Source organism: Danio rerio, chromosome 18, assembly GCF_049306965.1.
Source record: "Danio rerio strain Tuebingen ecotype United States chromosome 18, GRCz12tu, whole genome shotgun sequence".
Classification (NCBI taxonomy): Eukaryota; Metazoa; Chordata; class Actinopteri; order Cypriniformes; family Danionidae; genus Danio; species Danio rerio.
The window spans coordinates 42,492,285-42,511,143 of NC_133193.1; the positions used below are offsets into that span (position 1 = coordinate 42,492,285).

Genomic DNA, 18,859 nt, shown 5'->3' on the forward strand with positions numbered 1-18,859 from the left:
CCGCATCTCAAGTCAGGCTACAGGACAAACTGCTTACAGCGGGAAAGCCATACATATGGAGGTCAGTGGTCAGCGGGTAAGCTCAAAAAGAAACAGCGCCATACCGCCCCGTAGTGTTCATTCTAAAAATGAAATGCAGCTATACATACTTCTGGCTACATAATTCGCAAAATCCAGAGACATATATAGGGCTACGTTTTCAGAATGAACCTATGTTGGATGATAATGTATAACAGAAACAGATTTTGTGTGATTTGAGTGTTTAGAAACTAAACTTAAGAGGCAGTTGTTGTTCCATGTTGCTGTTTTCATTTTTTAAATGTACCAATTCCTACATTACATTTTATTCAATTGTCCTCTTTTTTAACCGCGAGAACACTGTTCTGTGTGAACTTCCTTTTAGCAGCCTATTTAGACAGTAGCGAGTGAAGCGGCTCGCTAGGACCTGGAACAGAGCCATTATCAACACCCATCTCACTGTGATCTGATATCAGTCCAGCTCGACTCATACTGACCTTTCGTCTGAAAGAGCAGAAGGTACATGGGTTATTCTCAGTGCGCATATGTGGTTTTCTCTATCCCGTGTGTCTCTAATGTGTGGTTAAACAGAAAGGTCAGCTGTCAGTTCGGGCGAGATGTTGGATTTTGCCCTGTGGTGATTTTTTTGTAAATCAATTTATTGTATGGTAATAGAGATATGGGACTGACTGGCTAAATGTAGGTCATGTTATAACACTGGTATAATTAAAGGGTTTGATGTCAGACTTAATAAAAGTGTTTTGTTTGAGAGAGACTGATGTCCTTTGCTCTTTGAGGTTGTTAATTTGGTTCAGGGTGTTAGACTGTACACAGTCTTGACTTGTGTTATGGTTTTATGAGATTAACTTGGTTAGTTATTGACTGAGGGTTGGCAGTTTATGGTTATATGCGCTAAAAGCGTAGCTATTGACTGATATTATGTGGCTTGAATTTTGTTTCATGCAATAATCTGGGTACTATATTTTCTCTCACTGACAAAACTAGTGATGCCAGTCATTTGTGGATGAATCTTTATTATGAATCAGTTCTTTCATGTGAGCCAATTGGCCAAAGATGGTTGTGAAACCATCTGAATCGATTAGCATGCATTCGTACCGCTCTCTAATTGAATCAAATGAAGTGGTTTTTCAGTCAGTAAAACAAACAGACATCACTGAGATACTTAGCATTAGAACACAGCAAACAAACTGCATGGAATGAAGTGGACATTATCTCAAAAACCTCTTTTGAGAGGTAACGTTCAACTCAGCTCGTGAATAAGTAGCTTTTGATGTTCAATTTTATAATTAAAAATGTTTAAAAAGTGATAGATTTAAAAGGTGTTTTGCTCAAGTTTTTTTTTTCAATGATTTTCTCCAAAGTCTTATCTTTTCTAGATGTGCGTTACTGCTAGTAAACATATTCAAGAAAACTACACACTCTCTCAGAGACGTCAGTATGAGAAGATATTTAATGTAGAGTTTAAAATCTTAACAGTGCATGCCCTATGACAACACTCTTGAAGAGAGGTGTCATGCACAAAAGTGAAGAATGGAAGGCGAAGGGGGGTTTGGAGGTGTCACAGACGAAAGTGAAGAGGGGTTGTTGGGGGGCGGGGAAAGTTATGAGTGTAGGTAGGGGTGTTCCAAATTAAAGTTAAGAGTGGGAGGGGTGTTGTTGATGAAATTAAGAGAGGAGGGGGGGGGGGGTAATAATAATAGTAATAATAATAGTAACTCCGGGGTCCCCAAAACGATCTGGAGTTTTTTTTGAGTTTGCAAGAGTTTGTATTTAGGCTTTGTATTTCTTGGATGTGTGTCCTTGGATTCTTGGATGTATGGAAGAGTTTTAATTTTCGTGGACGAAAGTTAAGAGTGGGGGAAGGGGTGTTGCAGATTAAATTTAAGAGTGGGAGGGGGGTGTTGGGGTACTAATAGTAACTATGGGGTCCACAAACCCCAAAATGACCTGGGCCATTAGAGTCGTCCTAACTAACTTAGATAATTCTGAGAAATAAAGTTGGAATCGCAAGAAAGCTTGTATATTTGCAACTCTGCACCTTTTACGAAGTTTTAATTTTGATGTATACAGTTGGAATTGCAAGAAAGCCTGTATATTCACAATTCTGTAATTCTGCCATTTTCACAATTATATTTAGCAATTCCTTGTGTTTTCTCCAGTTTTTAATCAAACAATTCTTAGAATTTATCTTTCAGTTCTCACGTTTTCTTCGAATCGTAATGAAAGTGTCATAATTATAGATATAAACTTGTGTGAAAAATGTCAGATTCGAGTGATTAAAAAGCTTTTTTATGACTTGATGTTTTAGTTCGTTCTGAGACACAAATGTTCTTTCATGAACCTTTTGTTAAGCTGTTAAAATTCTTTCAAAATTGGATACGGTAGCCAGTGAGGGTGAACGACTGACTGCATAGAAAGGCACCTTGCTGTTTAATTATTAAATCAAATATATTTTACAGCATATTATTCTCTAATAATTCATCAAAGAATGGTACCATACGCCTCCACAGATGTCTGGATTAAACCCAGAATTTCAACTGACCCTTGAAAACTCCCACTGTGGGGGTGTTCAATCTCATATTTAACATCACAATGGGTTTTTAAAATGAACTTAATAGTTTCTAACTGTTTAATACCTTTAAATCTCAGTTTTCAAACCATTTGGTGCTGGGTCTGCTTAATGACCAGCGACAAGTTACAAAAAAATTGCCTGTTTGACACTTCATATTTAATAACAGCTCTGAAAATGCTCAAAGCTCCAATGATACTGTACAAAAAATAATAAAATAAATTAATTTTAAAAAATCCAGAAATTAGCAGTATTTTATATTTTGTGATTCATGTTTTTATTTTCCCAGTTTATTGAATGCATTATGGGACCTCAATCTATTTTTAACCTTCAGAAATTAGAAAAAAAAAATATTTTTAATAATTTAAAATGATATATTGTCTGGGTTGGTGCTGTAAATTACGATACAAAAACCTTGCAGTAAGCTTACCATAGATTTACTGTTATTTTACAGACTTATTTCTCAATATAATTTTTTTATTGCATAATTTCTTAAACATTATATTATTTCAAATGAAAAAAAAAATCACTTTGCTAAATTGTAGAGTTGAATTTTCAACATCAAAAGTCAGAGCAGTGATCAGCAGCCTATAATGCAATTCACAACTGTAAATAACCGGAAAACACTTGTAAATCACAAAATATGGAAACTGTTAATTAACAGATATGTTTTACAGTGTAGAATTAAAGAGTTAAATGTTGATTTGCCATTTGCGAGCAGCCACTCTGTGATTATTCAGACTTTGGTGAGTTTAAAAAAAGGACAACAAAGGAAGAAAAACCATCAGTAGAACGAATACTGGCCAGCAAACATCAAATATAAGTGTCCTCCTCCAGAAAAGAAGCCAGAACAGCCCGGAGCGATTATATGGATTTAAAGAAGCCTTTGAGGGCAGAGTTACGTCTGGCACACACGTGCGTTTTCCAGACTCAGCACAAACCGCAAGAGGTTTGCACCCGGCAGCTGATTTTTAAATGGAAGCTAACTGTTTTTACATCCTCCCAGCAGATCTGGAAATGCCAGACTAATGCTGATAGCTTTAAATTCGCCTCTCCTGTAATCGCTGTCACAAGCTACTCAAGCTTCTACTTCTTCTGCTTCATTGCTGATGGACGTGACTGCAAATACCTTGCTTACTTTGGTGAGAAAAGAAAGAGGATGAGTAAACAAAGTTTGCTATAATCTGATAAGCCAGAAATCACATCTCACTGCTGAAATAATTGACAATTTAGAGTCGACGACAGAGTTATCTATTGTCAGACATTCCTTTATTCTGTGGAACACATCAAAAGATGTTTTGAAGGAAGTTTTGACTGCTTTTGTGTATAAAATATATTCCAATATACGGGCACAGATTTGCTCTTGACAAACTTCTGTAGCGCATGCATACATACGTACTGCACACATTGTCTTTCAAGCTTTTAAAAACATTTAATAATACGAATAACAATTAATGAAACACGCCACATGCTGCAAAAGTCAATTTACATAATTTTACTGTAATATTGCTTTGAAAATAATATGAACATCGAAAAATTTAAAGAGGCATTTTAATCGTTTTACAACCGATTGTTATTTTTCATAAGCATGAAAAATCGTCAAAATCTAAACTGAATTTCGAATAATTGCACAGCCTTGGTTAATATTATTATGGTGGACGCCAATTAAACTTGACTCTTTAAGAAGTTGCTACTTATGTCCACGTCTTGTACAGTGAAGGAGGACTGGGATAATTCCTTGTTTTGGCCCTTCCCACATTCAAGTGTAATTACAGCTGTCATTGACAGCACAAATAGGCCCAGACAATCACACTGTCCTTTTGTGTTCTGTGTTTTACCTGAACCCTTTCTGTATGTCTTACTTACAAAGGGTTGACGGAGCATTATTTTATTTTGAAGGCGATTAAATTATTGGTGGGGACATTTTCAGCAATTTCTGGATATTGATGGGGACACATCCCCTCCGTCCATGCTAAATCTATGCCCTCGGTCCAATACAAAATACTGAGAGATTTTGTTTTGGTCACAGATGTTAAAATATTTGGAATGACATGAATAAATTAGAACAGCGTATTAAAGGGGTGGTCGACTACGATATCATATTTAAACTTTAGTTGATGTGTAATGTAGCTGTTTCTGGATAATGTTGCATATTCCGGATATGTGTGAAAAATACTGCAATTCTCTCCTAACTCGAGTGTAGCACCAAAAAAAAAATTTTAAATAAAGGCTCAAACAGGTCTCATCCCATATCTTGTGCTTTATTCTGTCAGCAGCGTCACCACAGAAAATAACTTAATCCGACCATGAGAGAAGAAAAAAAAATAAACATTGGTCCTGCGCACATGCGCTTCTCGTGTTACAGGTATAAACACTGTCACGGTCGGTGAGGGGAAAAAGGAGCGAGGACCCAAGTGCAGAGTAAATAGGATTTTATAAAAAAATAAAAATAAAATAAAATGCAAAATAAACAACCCTGAGGAAGAAAACACTAATAAAACAAATAAACAAACAAACAAACAAACTTGACTGGGCAGGCACGACAAGGCAGGGCTAGACACAGCAGGACAGGTAAAGATCGACAACATGTGATGACGAACTCGCACAGGACAGCAGACATGAGAGGTTTAAAAACTGTAGGAAATTAATACACAAACAGATGAACATAATTAACTAATAATGAGTTAACAAGGAGGGTGGGACTAGACAATAGACGGGAGAGCGCATGACACAGAGAGACAACACAAGCCATGAGCTCACATAAAACGAGACTAGAACATGCAGCCAATGAGAACTCATCAACTGCATGTTCATGACAACACAAGCAACACTGAAGCACACAACAAAAGCACGTGACCACAATGTAAACACATAGCCATGTGCTTTGACAACAGACGCAAGACACGAGCACACGATGAATGAAAACACTCACCGTGCGCTCACACACGCAGCGTGCATGCTTCATCCCAGCGCCGACAAAACCGAATTTAACTAGACTGAGACACTGGGAATGAAACACCACGCTGCAGACAGAAAAAAACACAAACACGAGTACAAGAGCACGCGTGTCCGAGGCACGCAAAGCCCGCATCAAGCGGGAGCGCGCACACTCTGTGCACACCCACGACGGCGCGCACGCACAGAGACAGAAACAAGTGCTCGACCCAAGAAAACTTGAGCCGAGCACAACAGGACTAGACATGACTAGTGTCCGGATTCTGCCACAAAACAAGAATTTACAAGACCAGAGTGGCAGAACCCTGACAAACACACACACATAAACACACACACACACAATGACACACAAACACTCTCTTAAAGGAGCCGCATGCCATTTTCACTCGTTACAGACACTTGTTGACTGACTGTTTACACAAAACGCACGTGCATGATCGGGCTTGACGTGGAGCTGATCCGCGAATCACAGCACATTATGATGATGACCAATCAGAGTCACTTGAGGGCGGGCCTTTCAAAGGAACTACGAAATATGACAGTCGTTTTCATGTTTGCTGAATAGCTGTGTATAATCGAAGTGAGATATATGAAAAAAATAACATAATTTCCTTCAAGTGAAACATGAGCACACATTGCTTTGCATCTTATTAACACAACCAAGCCTTAAAATTACTTTCTGGACCACCCCTTTAATATTATTTTATTTATTTATTACAAACTACAGTTTCAAACTTTGTCCGAAAAACAACATAATTTTACAACAAAACTAACAAATAACAATAATAATGATGTTATTTGATACCAAAATTTAACTACATTAAATTAAAACCGGTTTTACCATACCACTTTTACCATACATGTTTAGGATTTTTGCAGATATTCATTGGAACGATCAGCAAACTGAGAAACAACTGAATTATGAAACTATTGGCTAAATGATGTTTTTTGAAAACCCATGGCACCCTTTAATCATGACAGCAAGGATGTTAGAACCATTAACCATACCTATACCCCAGTAAATTTAAATCAAGTACTAATTGCAGATAAGCTTTAAGCCAAATCCAAAAACCACTCTTAGAATGGAATAAAGACATCATTCAGTTTCTTCCAATGCCATTTCCCTTTTAAGAATAGCAAAAAAAGAGGATGTTTTACAAGAGTTAGCTTCTGGGGGCAATTTGCGGATAATAACGCATAGCTGGGTCAGAAGCAAAACAAAACACATGTCTATGTACAGCGGTGTGTGTCAGTAGCGCAGAAGCCGCTCTGCCTCCTCCCGACCACAGTCTCAGTGGGTCACTTCCGGTCCAGAAAAGCTCTCAGGCTGAGTCAGTCCTGCCAGCTTCCCCATAACCCTGATGTGTTTGTGTGAGGGCTACTGTCTGGCTCTTGGCTCACACACACTCGCTCCTCTCCAAATGGACGCTTTTATAATTACAGAAGCCATTTATACTATGACTTGTGCATATTCATTTTGAAAATGGAGCTGTGGAGAACAATTCTGTCAGTCACAGTGAAGCAAAGTGTTCGTCTGCAGTTTTTTTGGGATACATAAAACATCAATTTCCAGAGCTAAGGGACCGACTACACAACCTGAGTATAAACCCACAACACATACACATAAAAGAAAGAAGAATTCAGCCTACTGCACAACACACATATACTGCATTTAATTCTTTTCTTTTTTTCCAAAAATTGTATGTAAAGCAGTCAGTGTTATGCAAGACTAAACAGTAATACGCCACACTGTTGTCTTGTGATGTGTACTCAGTCACATACATTTGGGAAAGCATGAGACTATCTTCTGATGAACATAAACATAAAAGATGTTTAGAAGAAAGGCATCTGCATCTACTGTACTGCAGTGTTTCCCAACACTGTCCCTAAAGGCGCACCAACAGTACACATTTTCATTATTACCTCTTTCCAATCAAACACACCTGAATCAACTCATCAGAATCTTAGAAGAGACTCCTAAACCTGAAATGAATAAGTCAGATAAAGGAGACCTCCGAAATATGTACGAAATTTGTGTACCTCCAGGAACAGGGTTGGGAAACACTGGTGTACTGGACCTTCAAAGTTGAATATGTATCTGTTGTTTGTTTATGCTAAAGTTTTGTAAAGATACAGTAGTCACTAGTTCTGCTTTCTCAATAACATCACACATGCTGATAAACACATTTTGTTTATCTTCAGAATACAAATTAAGATGTCCAAAAATGTAATCAGACATTTCATTAACAGAATATCCATCATTCAAAACAGTTTTATATGATCATATTTGTGTAATGAATTGTTTTGGGTCTATATGACTTGGGTGACCTCAACTTTACAGCTACTTTCCTCTTGAAATGCTAATGTCATTATTACTGCCATTGTCTGAATACTTTGACCACAGTGTAAACTCAGAGGGTAATAAAACCCTGACAGACCCCGGGCACTTGAATTAACAACGCTTCACTATAGCATTCCTCTGTTTAATAGCGGAGAGCAGTGGGAAATGGTTGTGGTGTGCCTCAGGGAAATTTATAGTCACTCATACTTTGGTCTGTTTTCATTGATGTGATTTTTGTTAAATGTGGAAGAGAAATATTCCCTTATTTCAGCACAATTTCTCTCTCTCTCTTTGCTCTTCCTTTCTGTATTTGGCTTAAAATTATGACCGTTTACCCTGTGTGGAATTAAATATAGAGTGCCAAAAAGCTCAGAGAGAGAGAGAAGAGTGTTTACATGGTTATTTTTTCTCATTTACACACACATCCTTCATGCTGAGGGAGGAAAATGTCTCTCTCATTCTGTCTCACTCTCTTGTTTTTCCTTTTATCTTTTTTGGTGGGGCTGATTTTCCTCTGGCAGGACACAGAAGCACAAACAGAAAGAGAGGTCTGCTCCACACGTGGCTTCTCTCTGCAGTGTGGCGGTTGTATAATAACGAACTGCTGGCTGGTCGTGTGGTGCTACAGGTCAGATATCAGTACAAACAGATCAAAAAGAAGCTTGTCCCGTGGATTGAGGTGGTAATTTTAGAACAGCTGGATCTCACGTGGATCGAAGCAGGATGGAACTCAGATAAAGTGAAGCGTATATTTAGACTAGTCGATTTAGTGCATTTGTTTGGCATGAGCAATTGTGTAAAGAAATATTCCCTTTGAACCACAGGTAAATGCAACGCTGTCTCATGGTAATTTGGAAAGTATTTAGTGACTTATAAATCGCATAATGTCATGCATACAATTTAGTACGGTTTGTTTATCCCCTAATGACGGTTGGGTTTAGGGGTGGGGTTGGGTGCTACGCCACCTTTTAAAAATATGTACTTTTTCATATGACTGAAATTGTACGAATTAGCCACTAAACTGACAATTACATTTCCTCATGAGATTAGGGTTGCGTTTTCGAAAGCCATTATTAGCCAACTAAGGTTGCAAGTTTTGTCATTACAAACATAGTAAGTTGATTTGGCATTTAAAAAATTTGTTGATCCAACGAACATTCGCAAGCTGCATCGCAAACTTGTAGGCTTGCAACTACGTCTCTAGTTAGGAGCATAGTTCCTGGCTGTGTTCTATTCCCAGTTATCCCCACTATGCCCTATTCATTTAGAACATTCTAACATTTAAATTTGGAATGTTTAAAAAACAAACAAAAAAAAAAAAACATTACAGTCGTCTCTCTTAGGTTTGGTTTGCTTTCAAAGTATACAGTTAAATTTTTATGCCATTTTGGCATAACATTTATGCCATTTTGAACACAGCCGTGGCTCATGACAAAAGCTATAGGTCACCTATTATTTAAAAGTAAAGTTTACGTTACGTCCCCAAAGCTTGTGAAAATAAAAATATATAGCATACGTTAATGGTTTTAATTTATAGTAGATATTGGATATTTATTAAGGATATTTATTAAGAAATGTATTTGTATATGACATGGGCCTGTTGGTTAGAAGATTTTTGCAGTGGTTTGAATGTGTCAAATTGTAAAAGTAAACTTAAAAAAATAATAAATAAACGATATCCTACTTAATAATAATAAAATAATAATAATAATAAGTAGGATAGTTTATCTTTTCTTAATAAATAGCTTACTGTAAAATAGGCCTACAACCATTAACGATTTATATGTATTATATATGACATAAAACATGTGTTAGCTTAGTGATTTTATATGGATATTCTCAATAATATTTGTAAAGGAAACATATATACACTGTAAAAAATGCAGGGTTTCACATAATTCATTCATGTTGAGTCAACACAAATTTATTAAGTTAACAAATCTGAAGTTTGAACAAGCAAATATATATATATATATACTTTTTTTTTTGAGTTCAGGTCCCATAAGTGTCGTTTACATTTATTTCAATCAATAATTAATAGGGAAAGCGAGTGCATGTTTTTACCAAAACTAATATTGGATATTTTTTAAATGCGTGTGCATGTAAAACAATATAATTTGCACAATAATTATCGGGGTTTTCTCTAAAAAAGTAGTTACGCAACCCCGTTTAGTGCATCATTATGGATGTTTTATGTTATAACTAAAATGGTTCCAACGACAGATCTGCGACAAAGAAACTACATTTTTGGGAAACACTCGTCGCTACATCATTCTTTTCCCAAACGATGCATCGTACTATGATCGTACCGGAGGGCCCGGGTACCGCGAGTTATGTCGTTGTTTGAGAAACGCACCCCAGGCTTGTAAATTATGTTATTTAAGTACATTTCTTGCCATTGCATGTAATTCAGATTGGAAGAATCAGATTCAAGAAGTCAATCTGAATGTACACATAATGACAATTAAGTAATATTATTACACAGCTGTCTGGAATGCTTGATTCTGGTTGATAAGTTCTATCATAATATAACCTCTGAAACTAATAGCACAATCTCATCAGGGTACTTTGAATCATCTTCACCATCAGTGAACACTACAAATTATAATTATATGCTTTTTTGTCACACCACTGTTTTTGACTGTTTGCCACCATTTTGACTGAATAATATGTATGTTAGTATATGGTCTATCAGTTTCATTAACTTCATATTCTTCAAGAATCCTATGTTTTTGAGGACCTTAATTGTATGTTGATTAGCCTACAATTCAACATTGTCTCGTGCTTTAAAACTGCATCTTTGTCTGAAACAAATCTGAAATCTCCTTTAAAAGCCATGAACGATCCCATGAGCTGTGCACATCTCGTCTTGAGATGCAGAGTCACATGTGGCTTTGCAGAGTTGCAGAGTCTCTAATCAGCTCTGCAGTTACTCATCATAAGGAGAACACGTGTATGTGAGAAAGAATGTATGTGTGCAGGGTGGGAAGGAAATGTCTGGTTGATCACAGTTCCACGGCTCAACCTTCCTATCCTTCAGTTGGTGTGATGAATCCAAGGATTAGTCTGCAGCAGAGCACTTTACTAGAACTATACAGATTCTAGAGCAGGGATCTCCAATCCTGCACCAGGATGGAGACTGCACAGTTTACCTCAGAAATTGTCAAAATCAGTGCCACTGCCATGTAAAGTTGATATTCAAACCTAAATAAACACTCCTGAAGCAGTTAATAAAGCTTTTTAGACTGGCTAGAAACTTGCAGGCAGCTCTGTTTGAGCTGTCTGAAGCTAAACTCTGCAGGACATTGGCCCATCAGGAGTAGGATTGTACACCCCTGGTTTAGTTTTTTAGATATTTCTAGCAAATCTGAAGAACTTGATTAGCTAGTTCAGGTGTTTTTACTTAGAACTAGAGCTAAACTCTGCTGGAAGTTGGGCTTTCTGGAGCAGGACTGAACCTCTGTGCTCTACAGTACTACACTAATCTTCGCATTAACCATCAAAGCATAGAAACGGCCTATTAAACATCACTAAACACATACAAACAGCTGTTTAAAGGAACACTCCCCTTTATTAGAAATAGGCTCATATTAGTCAAGAGTTTACAGGTTTTTTTTAATCCATTAAGCCAATCTCCTGGGGCCTCATGTATCAACGCTGCGTACGCAAAAAACTTTGCGTACACCAGATTTCATGCTTACATTTGAATTTAATATCATTGAAATGAATGTGAGAATGTGCGCTGGGCCATGCCAACTTCATGTTTGGCATACATGCATTTCTTTTGTGTGTTTTTCCATTGGCGACTCCTAGAGGCAGTCATGTTAAATTGCACACTACAAAGTATCTTTGAGCCGTGCAATGGCAGCTGTATAGGACGGGATCACCCGCCTGTCCAACAGGTATATAAGGTTTCCTTACCATGCAGTTGACCAACCAAACTTTAGGGCATAGTTTGCAGCGATCGACAGTTTTCCCAATGTGATCGGAGCGATCGACTGTACACACATTGCTATAAAGGCGCCATCTGAAGACGAATTTGCTTACGTGAATTGGAAACATTTCCAGCCAATAAATGTGGAAATAATATGTGATGCTCAAATGTGCTTAACATAATACACACACTTGTTATTCACTCCTACTTGTCTTCCTCGTGATGAAGAGTAGGCAAAATCTGATATGTAATGGGGAAAAAAGAAAAATGAGTTCATCCGACGCTGGATTCAAACCAGGTTCATGAGTGATGTCAAAACATGTTGTTATACGTTTTAAGAGCTACGCTACTCATGCTGCTGATGTCTGCTCGGCTATCACTTAATTACCTTATTCCAACGAGGCGTCCAACGAGACCCCACTACCAGCGTCAACTCTCCCACTCTATTTTTTTTCTTTTGTTATTAATTCCGGAGGACAAACTTGCAAATAACACAGTTTTACTCCGGTCTACCTTCGATAAGCGCACCTCCAATTCACATTCTGTTCAAAGTTTCTCCTTTTTCTTGCTTTTGCCATTGCTTCTTTGTTTGGTTTTGCCAAAGTAGAGTCATTAGCATATTCATACTGGAGAGGAGGCAGGGAGAGGGTTTTGCGCTCGTTTGCGTGCGCTCGTTCGCGTGTGCTCATTTTCACGTTAATTCGGATGTACAAAGAGACTATGCGTAGGATTCGTGGTACGCAGTATATCATACATCTGAATTTTTTACTGCGTACGCACATTTAAAGCTTTGTGCGTACACAATTTTTTAGTATGAATTCAACGCAAGTCTTCTTACATGAGGCCCCTGGTGCGTGGTGTGTGGTCTGGCGCAATATGGCTGCTATCGCGTCATCCAGGTGGATGCTGTACTCTGGATTGCATGAAGAAATTCCCCCTAATGATGTGTAAAGCCCTCCTAAAGTGTCCAGAAAAGTGCTATATAAACGTAAGGAATTATTATTATTACTATATTAGGTGTCTTGCACCACATAATCTACAGGAAACCTGCAGGTAAGTATGTTAAAGCAGGGTTAGAACTAAATTTTACAGCACTCAAATCTTTGTTTATGTCTCCTCTATCTTAGACAGTTAGCCATATTTACTTAATAATCTGTTTATTCATCCATCCATATTGTTGTAAAGATGTTTTTTTTACAAAATTCAATCTTGCTCATGTCCTCATGGAGCTCATAAATATAGCTTAGAAACTAAGAATCCTCTTGGAGCTTTGACTCGAACTAAGTGACCACAGTCCCACTTGACTGTTATTAATTAATATAGATGCTGTGTTTATATATATATATATATATATATATATATATATATATATATATATATATATATATATATATATATATATATATATATATATATATATATATATATATATATACTGTTGCTATAGAAATGCATAATTCTGAGTAATGTAGACGTGAACTGCACTAAGAGCACTATTGGATGTTGTCATCTTAAAATAGTGATAAATCTGACATGACATGAATAGAGCAATCCTCCAAAGTGCTTGTCCCATGTAGGATTGTGGGGTTACTACAGTACAGCCAGGGCTATAGGAAAGGAAACACCTCGAAGGCATTGTCATTCTATGACATGGATATAAACTTGTTTGACCTTTACAGCTAAAAGTTATAATGGGCTTTATAACTTCTGGAACTGTGATTTAAAATGTCAAAAGGGCAGTTAACTATAATGAATGCTGGGTTATATCAATTTTTTTTTAATCTTGTAGCAAATTACTGCTGTTCTTTTCCAGTCCACTTTGAAGGTTACCGAAGGTAAATCTAAAACCTGTGTTCCCATTCCCCTAAGTAGTGTAGACTATCGAGCTATAACCGACAAGTTTTTTTTTTTTTTTTTTGCCAATGGATTTGGGTGGTCTGTGGCCATGCCATCTGAGGTTGAAACTTGAAGAAACACAGAGAGAAAGTATAGAGCAGAGGTTGATCAGCCAATGGAAGAACAGAAATGGGAAAGAGTGTCTCAATCTTCTGCCCACAACTCCAGAAATCTACAGCCAAACCTCACAGTAGTCGAAGACTTTAAACTTTACCTCAGAGAGCCATACAGAGCAGCTCTCAGAGCACAAACATACCAAACTGAGACAGTCTGTCAGACGCCCCACTAATGTAATGACTTACGCACACTGACATTACCACATTTACGCCTCATCAGCAATGGATGGAGGGAGTCCTGCAGTTAAAGGAATAGTTCTGCCAAATCATTTTCTCTGTCTTTTCCAACTTGAATGAATTTCTTTCTCAAACATAAAAGACAAGATTATAAATGAAGTCATTTGATATTTTAAGCTTCTCGTAAGGTAATGTAAGTACCTAATTCATTGTTTGAAAAGTGGTTAATTCGTTCAAATTCATTTATAAATTCATTTGTGCGAAAATGTATGGATTATGAAAATTAGGCATGGCGCACACCTCAGCCATAAACCCACCATCATTGGAAAATGAGAAACAAATTAAGATGAATTAGCCACTAAAACAAAAGAGTTACGAATTGCTGTGAGATTCCACTGGATTTTTTGTTGTGGAAACAGACTGAAGTTTAAAGGTTTAAAAATGCTCTTTTGCGTCAAGCGCATGCGTATGCTCCAGTGCAGCTTCGCCGTGGCTGACGCTGGCTTGCACCTTTCAAAAAATGTAACTATATGATGCAAAAACGCGTAGTGCAAGCTCTGTGATTGGTCGGCTTGGATAACTGTGACAAATGTGGGTGGTACTGAGAGCTGTGAGCTTGGTGAAGCGAGTATTTATGGGTGTCGAGTCCCACAAAGTGGTGGTTCTTAATCACTGGGCCGTAGATCAATTGGTACAGAGCCGCGCAATAAATCATGAATTATTTCCCTTTTATTTATTTTCTGAATCTGAACAATCTTTTATTTTGAAAAATCTTTTATTTTGAAAAATGATTGTATTCTCTCAGATGCATCTCAGTCACTTGAGCGCCCAAATTTAACCCACAAGCAGAAAAATGAGTGAGAAACTTCTTTTGAAAGTTTCTTTGCTAAGGGAAAAAGGCCCAGTGAAGGACCTGCAAACTGCCAAGGAATGGATCCACAACCTATTTGTCAAAAAATCAGGTGAGTCCACGAAGTCTGTGCAAGAAGATCAACTGCCAGAGACAGCAAATGTTCGCTTTTTCAGAGTTCATGCAAGTTCGTTATTCCAGTTGAGGTGCGTGGCTTGCAAGCTCATGCAGTGTTATGCATTTGTGCCTTCCAGATGCACTCAGTTAATTGAATGGAATAAGCGAACCGTGAGTCACGTGACAAGAACGGACCAATCAGCCTTAGCTTGTATGAAATATGAACATTTCGGTAGGCTAATTATCCCAGACCTACACAGAACACCCAAGCACTGCAGTGCTTAGTAATTATAAAACTTCTATCAGAGTGACAGCAATGCTCTGTCAGCATGTCATCCTCTGAGAAAACGGTTAATGGTCGCTAAGCAGCATACAAACCAACCCCCTTCACCCCTCATGCCCCCATCCCCTCGGCGGTCCACAGTAAAATTGTCAACCGTGGTGATAAAAAGGTTGAGGACACCTGCCATAAAGGAGTTCCAGATGCAAACTTTTAATTTGTGTTTTACTTATGATTAAAGTTGTTGCATGTCCGTGGGTTCCTTCCTCTGAATGAGCAAGTTTAAGCTTCTTGTACATTAAGGAAGTGTTAAAAAAAAAAAAAAAAAAAAGCTAAATATCAGTCAGGGGACTGCCAGCTAGCATTACAGAAGTGTTATTGCAGAGCAACACAAACAGCACGCAGAAATATAATTGCAAGGCTACACACAAGGCAGTCACCGTGGGTCATGCCGATCACTCAACACAAAAGTATAAACCTGCCTTAGGCTGTCATTCACGAATAATCTTCCCTCAGCTCTCCAATCTCATATTCATAGTTGGTGTGTTGTGATTTGTTACAAATCATGAGAGTTAATTGAGATACTCAAGTAAACAATGAAAAAATTTTCACAAAATAAGCATATAACTTTAAACGATTTGTAATAAAGTGTACAGGTTTTATAGAAGACATTTGCAATTACTTATTGGACAGACCCTGTTTAATCAATACTCGCGTCCTTTTGTGTTTCCCACACACACTTCATGTCTGGACTTACATAAGGTTAGTAAATGATGACTTTTAGCCTGAAGAATTTAGTTAGCTATTCTTTCTAGGATTTAATTGGTCAACTATGATTCCAAGTAAAGGTAACCAAGGTCAATCAATGAGACTATTATATTACTCTATAACTCCATAAACTCTAGAACAGTCCTTGAAGCAGATTTAATGAACACTTGCTGTTTGTGAAAAAATATTTGAATGGAAATAAAAATCTAGTGTTTCTTTAGTTAAAACTTTTTCAGCTCAAGATGTTTGTGGGATTTTGTGTGTGAGGACTTTTCACTAAATACAAATAAAATGAAAAATGGTAGCTGATCATAACACCATAAGTACTGTACCTACCTTACTTTATGAACATATAATTCATGACACAGTAAGACTACTTCTTTAAAGCTTAGATCACTTGGTCTAGATTGAATTTGATGTAAATATGAAGTTGAGATTGTCTTTGGCATCATTCTGTGCAGAGTTTGTTGAAATTACTTTTGCAACTCTACAAGAGACACTTTATAGTGTCTATAAGAAAGAAAGGAGCAGATTCTGTCTAGATTAAACATCTGAGACATTAAAGAGACCTCATTTGTCTCAAGTCTTTCCCATGTCTCCCTTAACAACTCTTTACCAACAGTGAGATCCGTACACATTCTTTGTCGTAACCACAAGATTGTTTTAGGCTTGTCTGTCAGCTTGTTTCTTAAGTCGGTGAACCTTGCTAGTCATAAATCAAAGTGCCGTGGTTCAGTTTTCCACTGCCCTTGCATTCAGACAGCTCAGATATCACAGGTTAACTTTTCCTCAGAGAGAAGAAGCACAAATACAAAGCTCTTGAAGAGACAACATGTGAACCTGATGGATGAACTCCCTGTCAGAGACAACCCTCGAAGATGAGCATGATGATGAATGTTTAATGTGTTAATGAGAAAAGAAGCCACACGTGCCTGTGCTCGCCTGCGCCGCCAACAGCTGAAAACAGAGTTTGAGGAACAGAGTATGAGAAAGACTGATAGCTTACCTGGAGAGAGCTCTCCTTCACTCTGTTCCCCAGAATCTGAGTCCATCTCTCCACGAAGAACCTCTCCTCTTTTCTTTTCACTCCACCTCCTCTTTTTTTTTTTGCCTGTCTCTTTGCTGTTTCTCAGCACTGAAAACTGTTTTCTTGGGCTCAAATGCACCAGCTGTCCGTGTTCAGAATATAACTGACTCAATGAGTGCGCGCTGTTTGCCGAGCGCCTTTTCAGTGCAGTCAGACTGCCTTCTTTCACTGACACTCTCTTGCTTCCACTTTCTCCTCTCATTTGCTTCCTTCCCCTCCCTCCCTCTCTCTCTCTCTCTCTCTCTCTCTCTGTCTGTCTCTCCTCCCCCTTCTCCCCTCAGCTCGACATTGTGATGCCTACAAAAACATTAAGAGGAGGAAAACTCTGTCTCTCTCTGAGCTGATCTCTTGCCCGTGAGAAATGTTTTGTATGCTGGAGGGTTTTTTTCATTCAGGTACTGTATTTGTGTGGAAAGTTTGTTTTTAATGTTAAAAGTGCTCATTGGATGTTCAAGTCAGTTGAATTAGATTGTTTTCCTGTGCAATCCAGTTCTAAAACGAATAGAGTAGGACAGTGACTGGATGCCATCAACAGGTCAAGGTTTGCCTGGTTAGTGTGGTTCAGTTAGCCCCTGCTGGTGGATGATGTAACTACACCATTATGAGGGCAAAAAGCATATCTCCTTTGATGGTTGTTTGAAGTTGCTGTGTATTGTGATGAAAGAACCCCTCTTCAGTTTGTAAAGTAGATGTTGTACTTTTTTTTCCCTCCATCCCCTGCCTTTGACATATACAACTCTATATATTACCAGATAATAGTATTGAGCTTTGTGCATTCTTAGGCTTTCAGTAGTGTTGGCAGTATTTACTACATATACTTTTTTTCCTCCATCTCCTGCCTTTGACATTTACATGAGCAATATCACAAGAGTAGCTATGCGATATGGCTGTATCGGCACTGGTATGAGGCATGCGTTGTGATGACATACAGCCATATAACACTGCTACGAGTGTGATATTACATTTATACAACAGTTCGACAGCATAATCACACATATAAAAAAGAAAAACAAACACAGAGAGTCTAAAAACCCTTTTTATATGAGGAACTACTTTCTTCCCCCATTCATTCACATCTGCAGCTGAGGTCAAAATGGCAGAAACCATTGCTACCTCAACCAAAGTCACTTTAGAGCTAGTGTTTGAATGAGAACGTCAACCATCTTTGCTCTGCTCAGTATGACAGGCTGATGGCCGCCGACATGCTGTATCTTTGAAATTATAAATATTTGTAATAGGCACTGTACTTATAAATAAACTGCATAGTTGCAATCTAAACAACTGCATTCTCACCTATAAAAAGCCTCAACAGCATGTTATTTTGTCTAACAGCAGCAATATTTGTCAAAGTGTGTAGAGTCTATTGATCTGTGATTAATACTGATATATGTGGAGTAATACAGAAGGGTTAGGAGGCTGTACGAGTGCTGTTATTATGGGAATATTGCACGGCTATCAGCCAATCGGAATCTAGAACCAGACAGTACTGTTGTGTAAACTCTACATATCACCAGATAATGAATCAACTGTTTCTGAATTCTTTGGCTTTCAGTAGTGTTGGTAGTATTTACTACCTATTACCTTTTGCTGTAACATTAATAAACCACATGCTAATGTTTTTTTGTATACCTTTTACAATCCCAATAACAAAAGTTACAATGTATTTTATTGTATGTAGTTAAAGGTATTTATTATTATATTATAACTTACCACTTTTTGCCACTGAAAAA

At 37.7% G+C, this 18,859-nt stretch overlaps 1 protein-coding gene across 2 annotated transcripts in view; it reads right to left on the reverse strand.

Annotated features, from left to right (window-relative positions):
* tnfaip8l3 (tumor necrosis factor, alpha-induced protein 8-like 3) overlaps positions 1 to 17,336 on the reverse strand; it is a 54,949-nt gene extending 37,613 nt beyond the window's left edge. Inside the window, exon 1 of one of the 2 annotated variants that reach the window (XM_073928938.1) lies at positions 17,049 to 17,336. In XM_073928938.1, the coding sequence (XP_073785039.1) occupies positions 17,049 to 17,331 (283 nt within the window). In that variant the 5' untranslated portion in view covers positions 17,332 to 17,336. 2 annotated transcript variants of the gene reach the window in all.
* Positions 17,337 to 18,859: the final 1,523 nt, after the last annotated feature.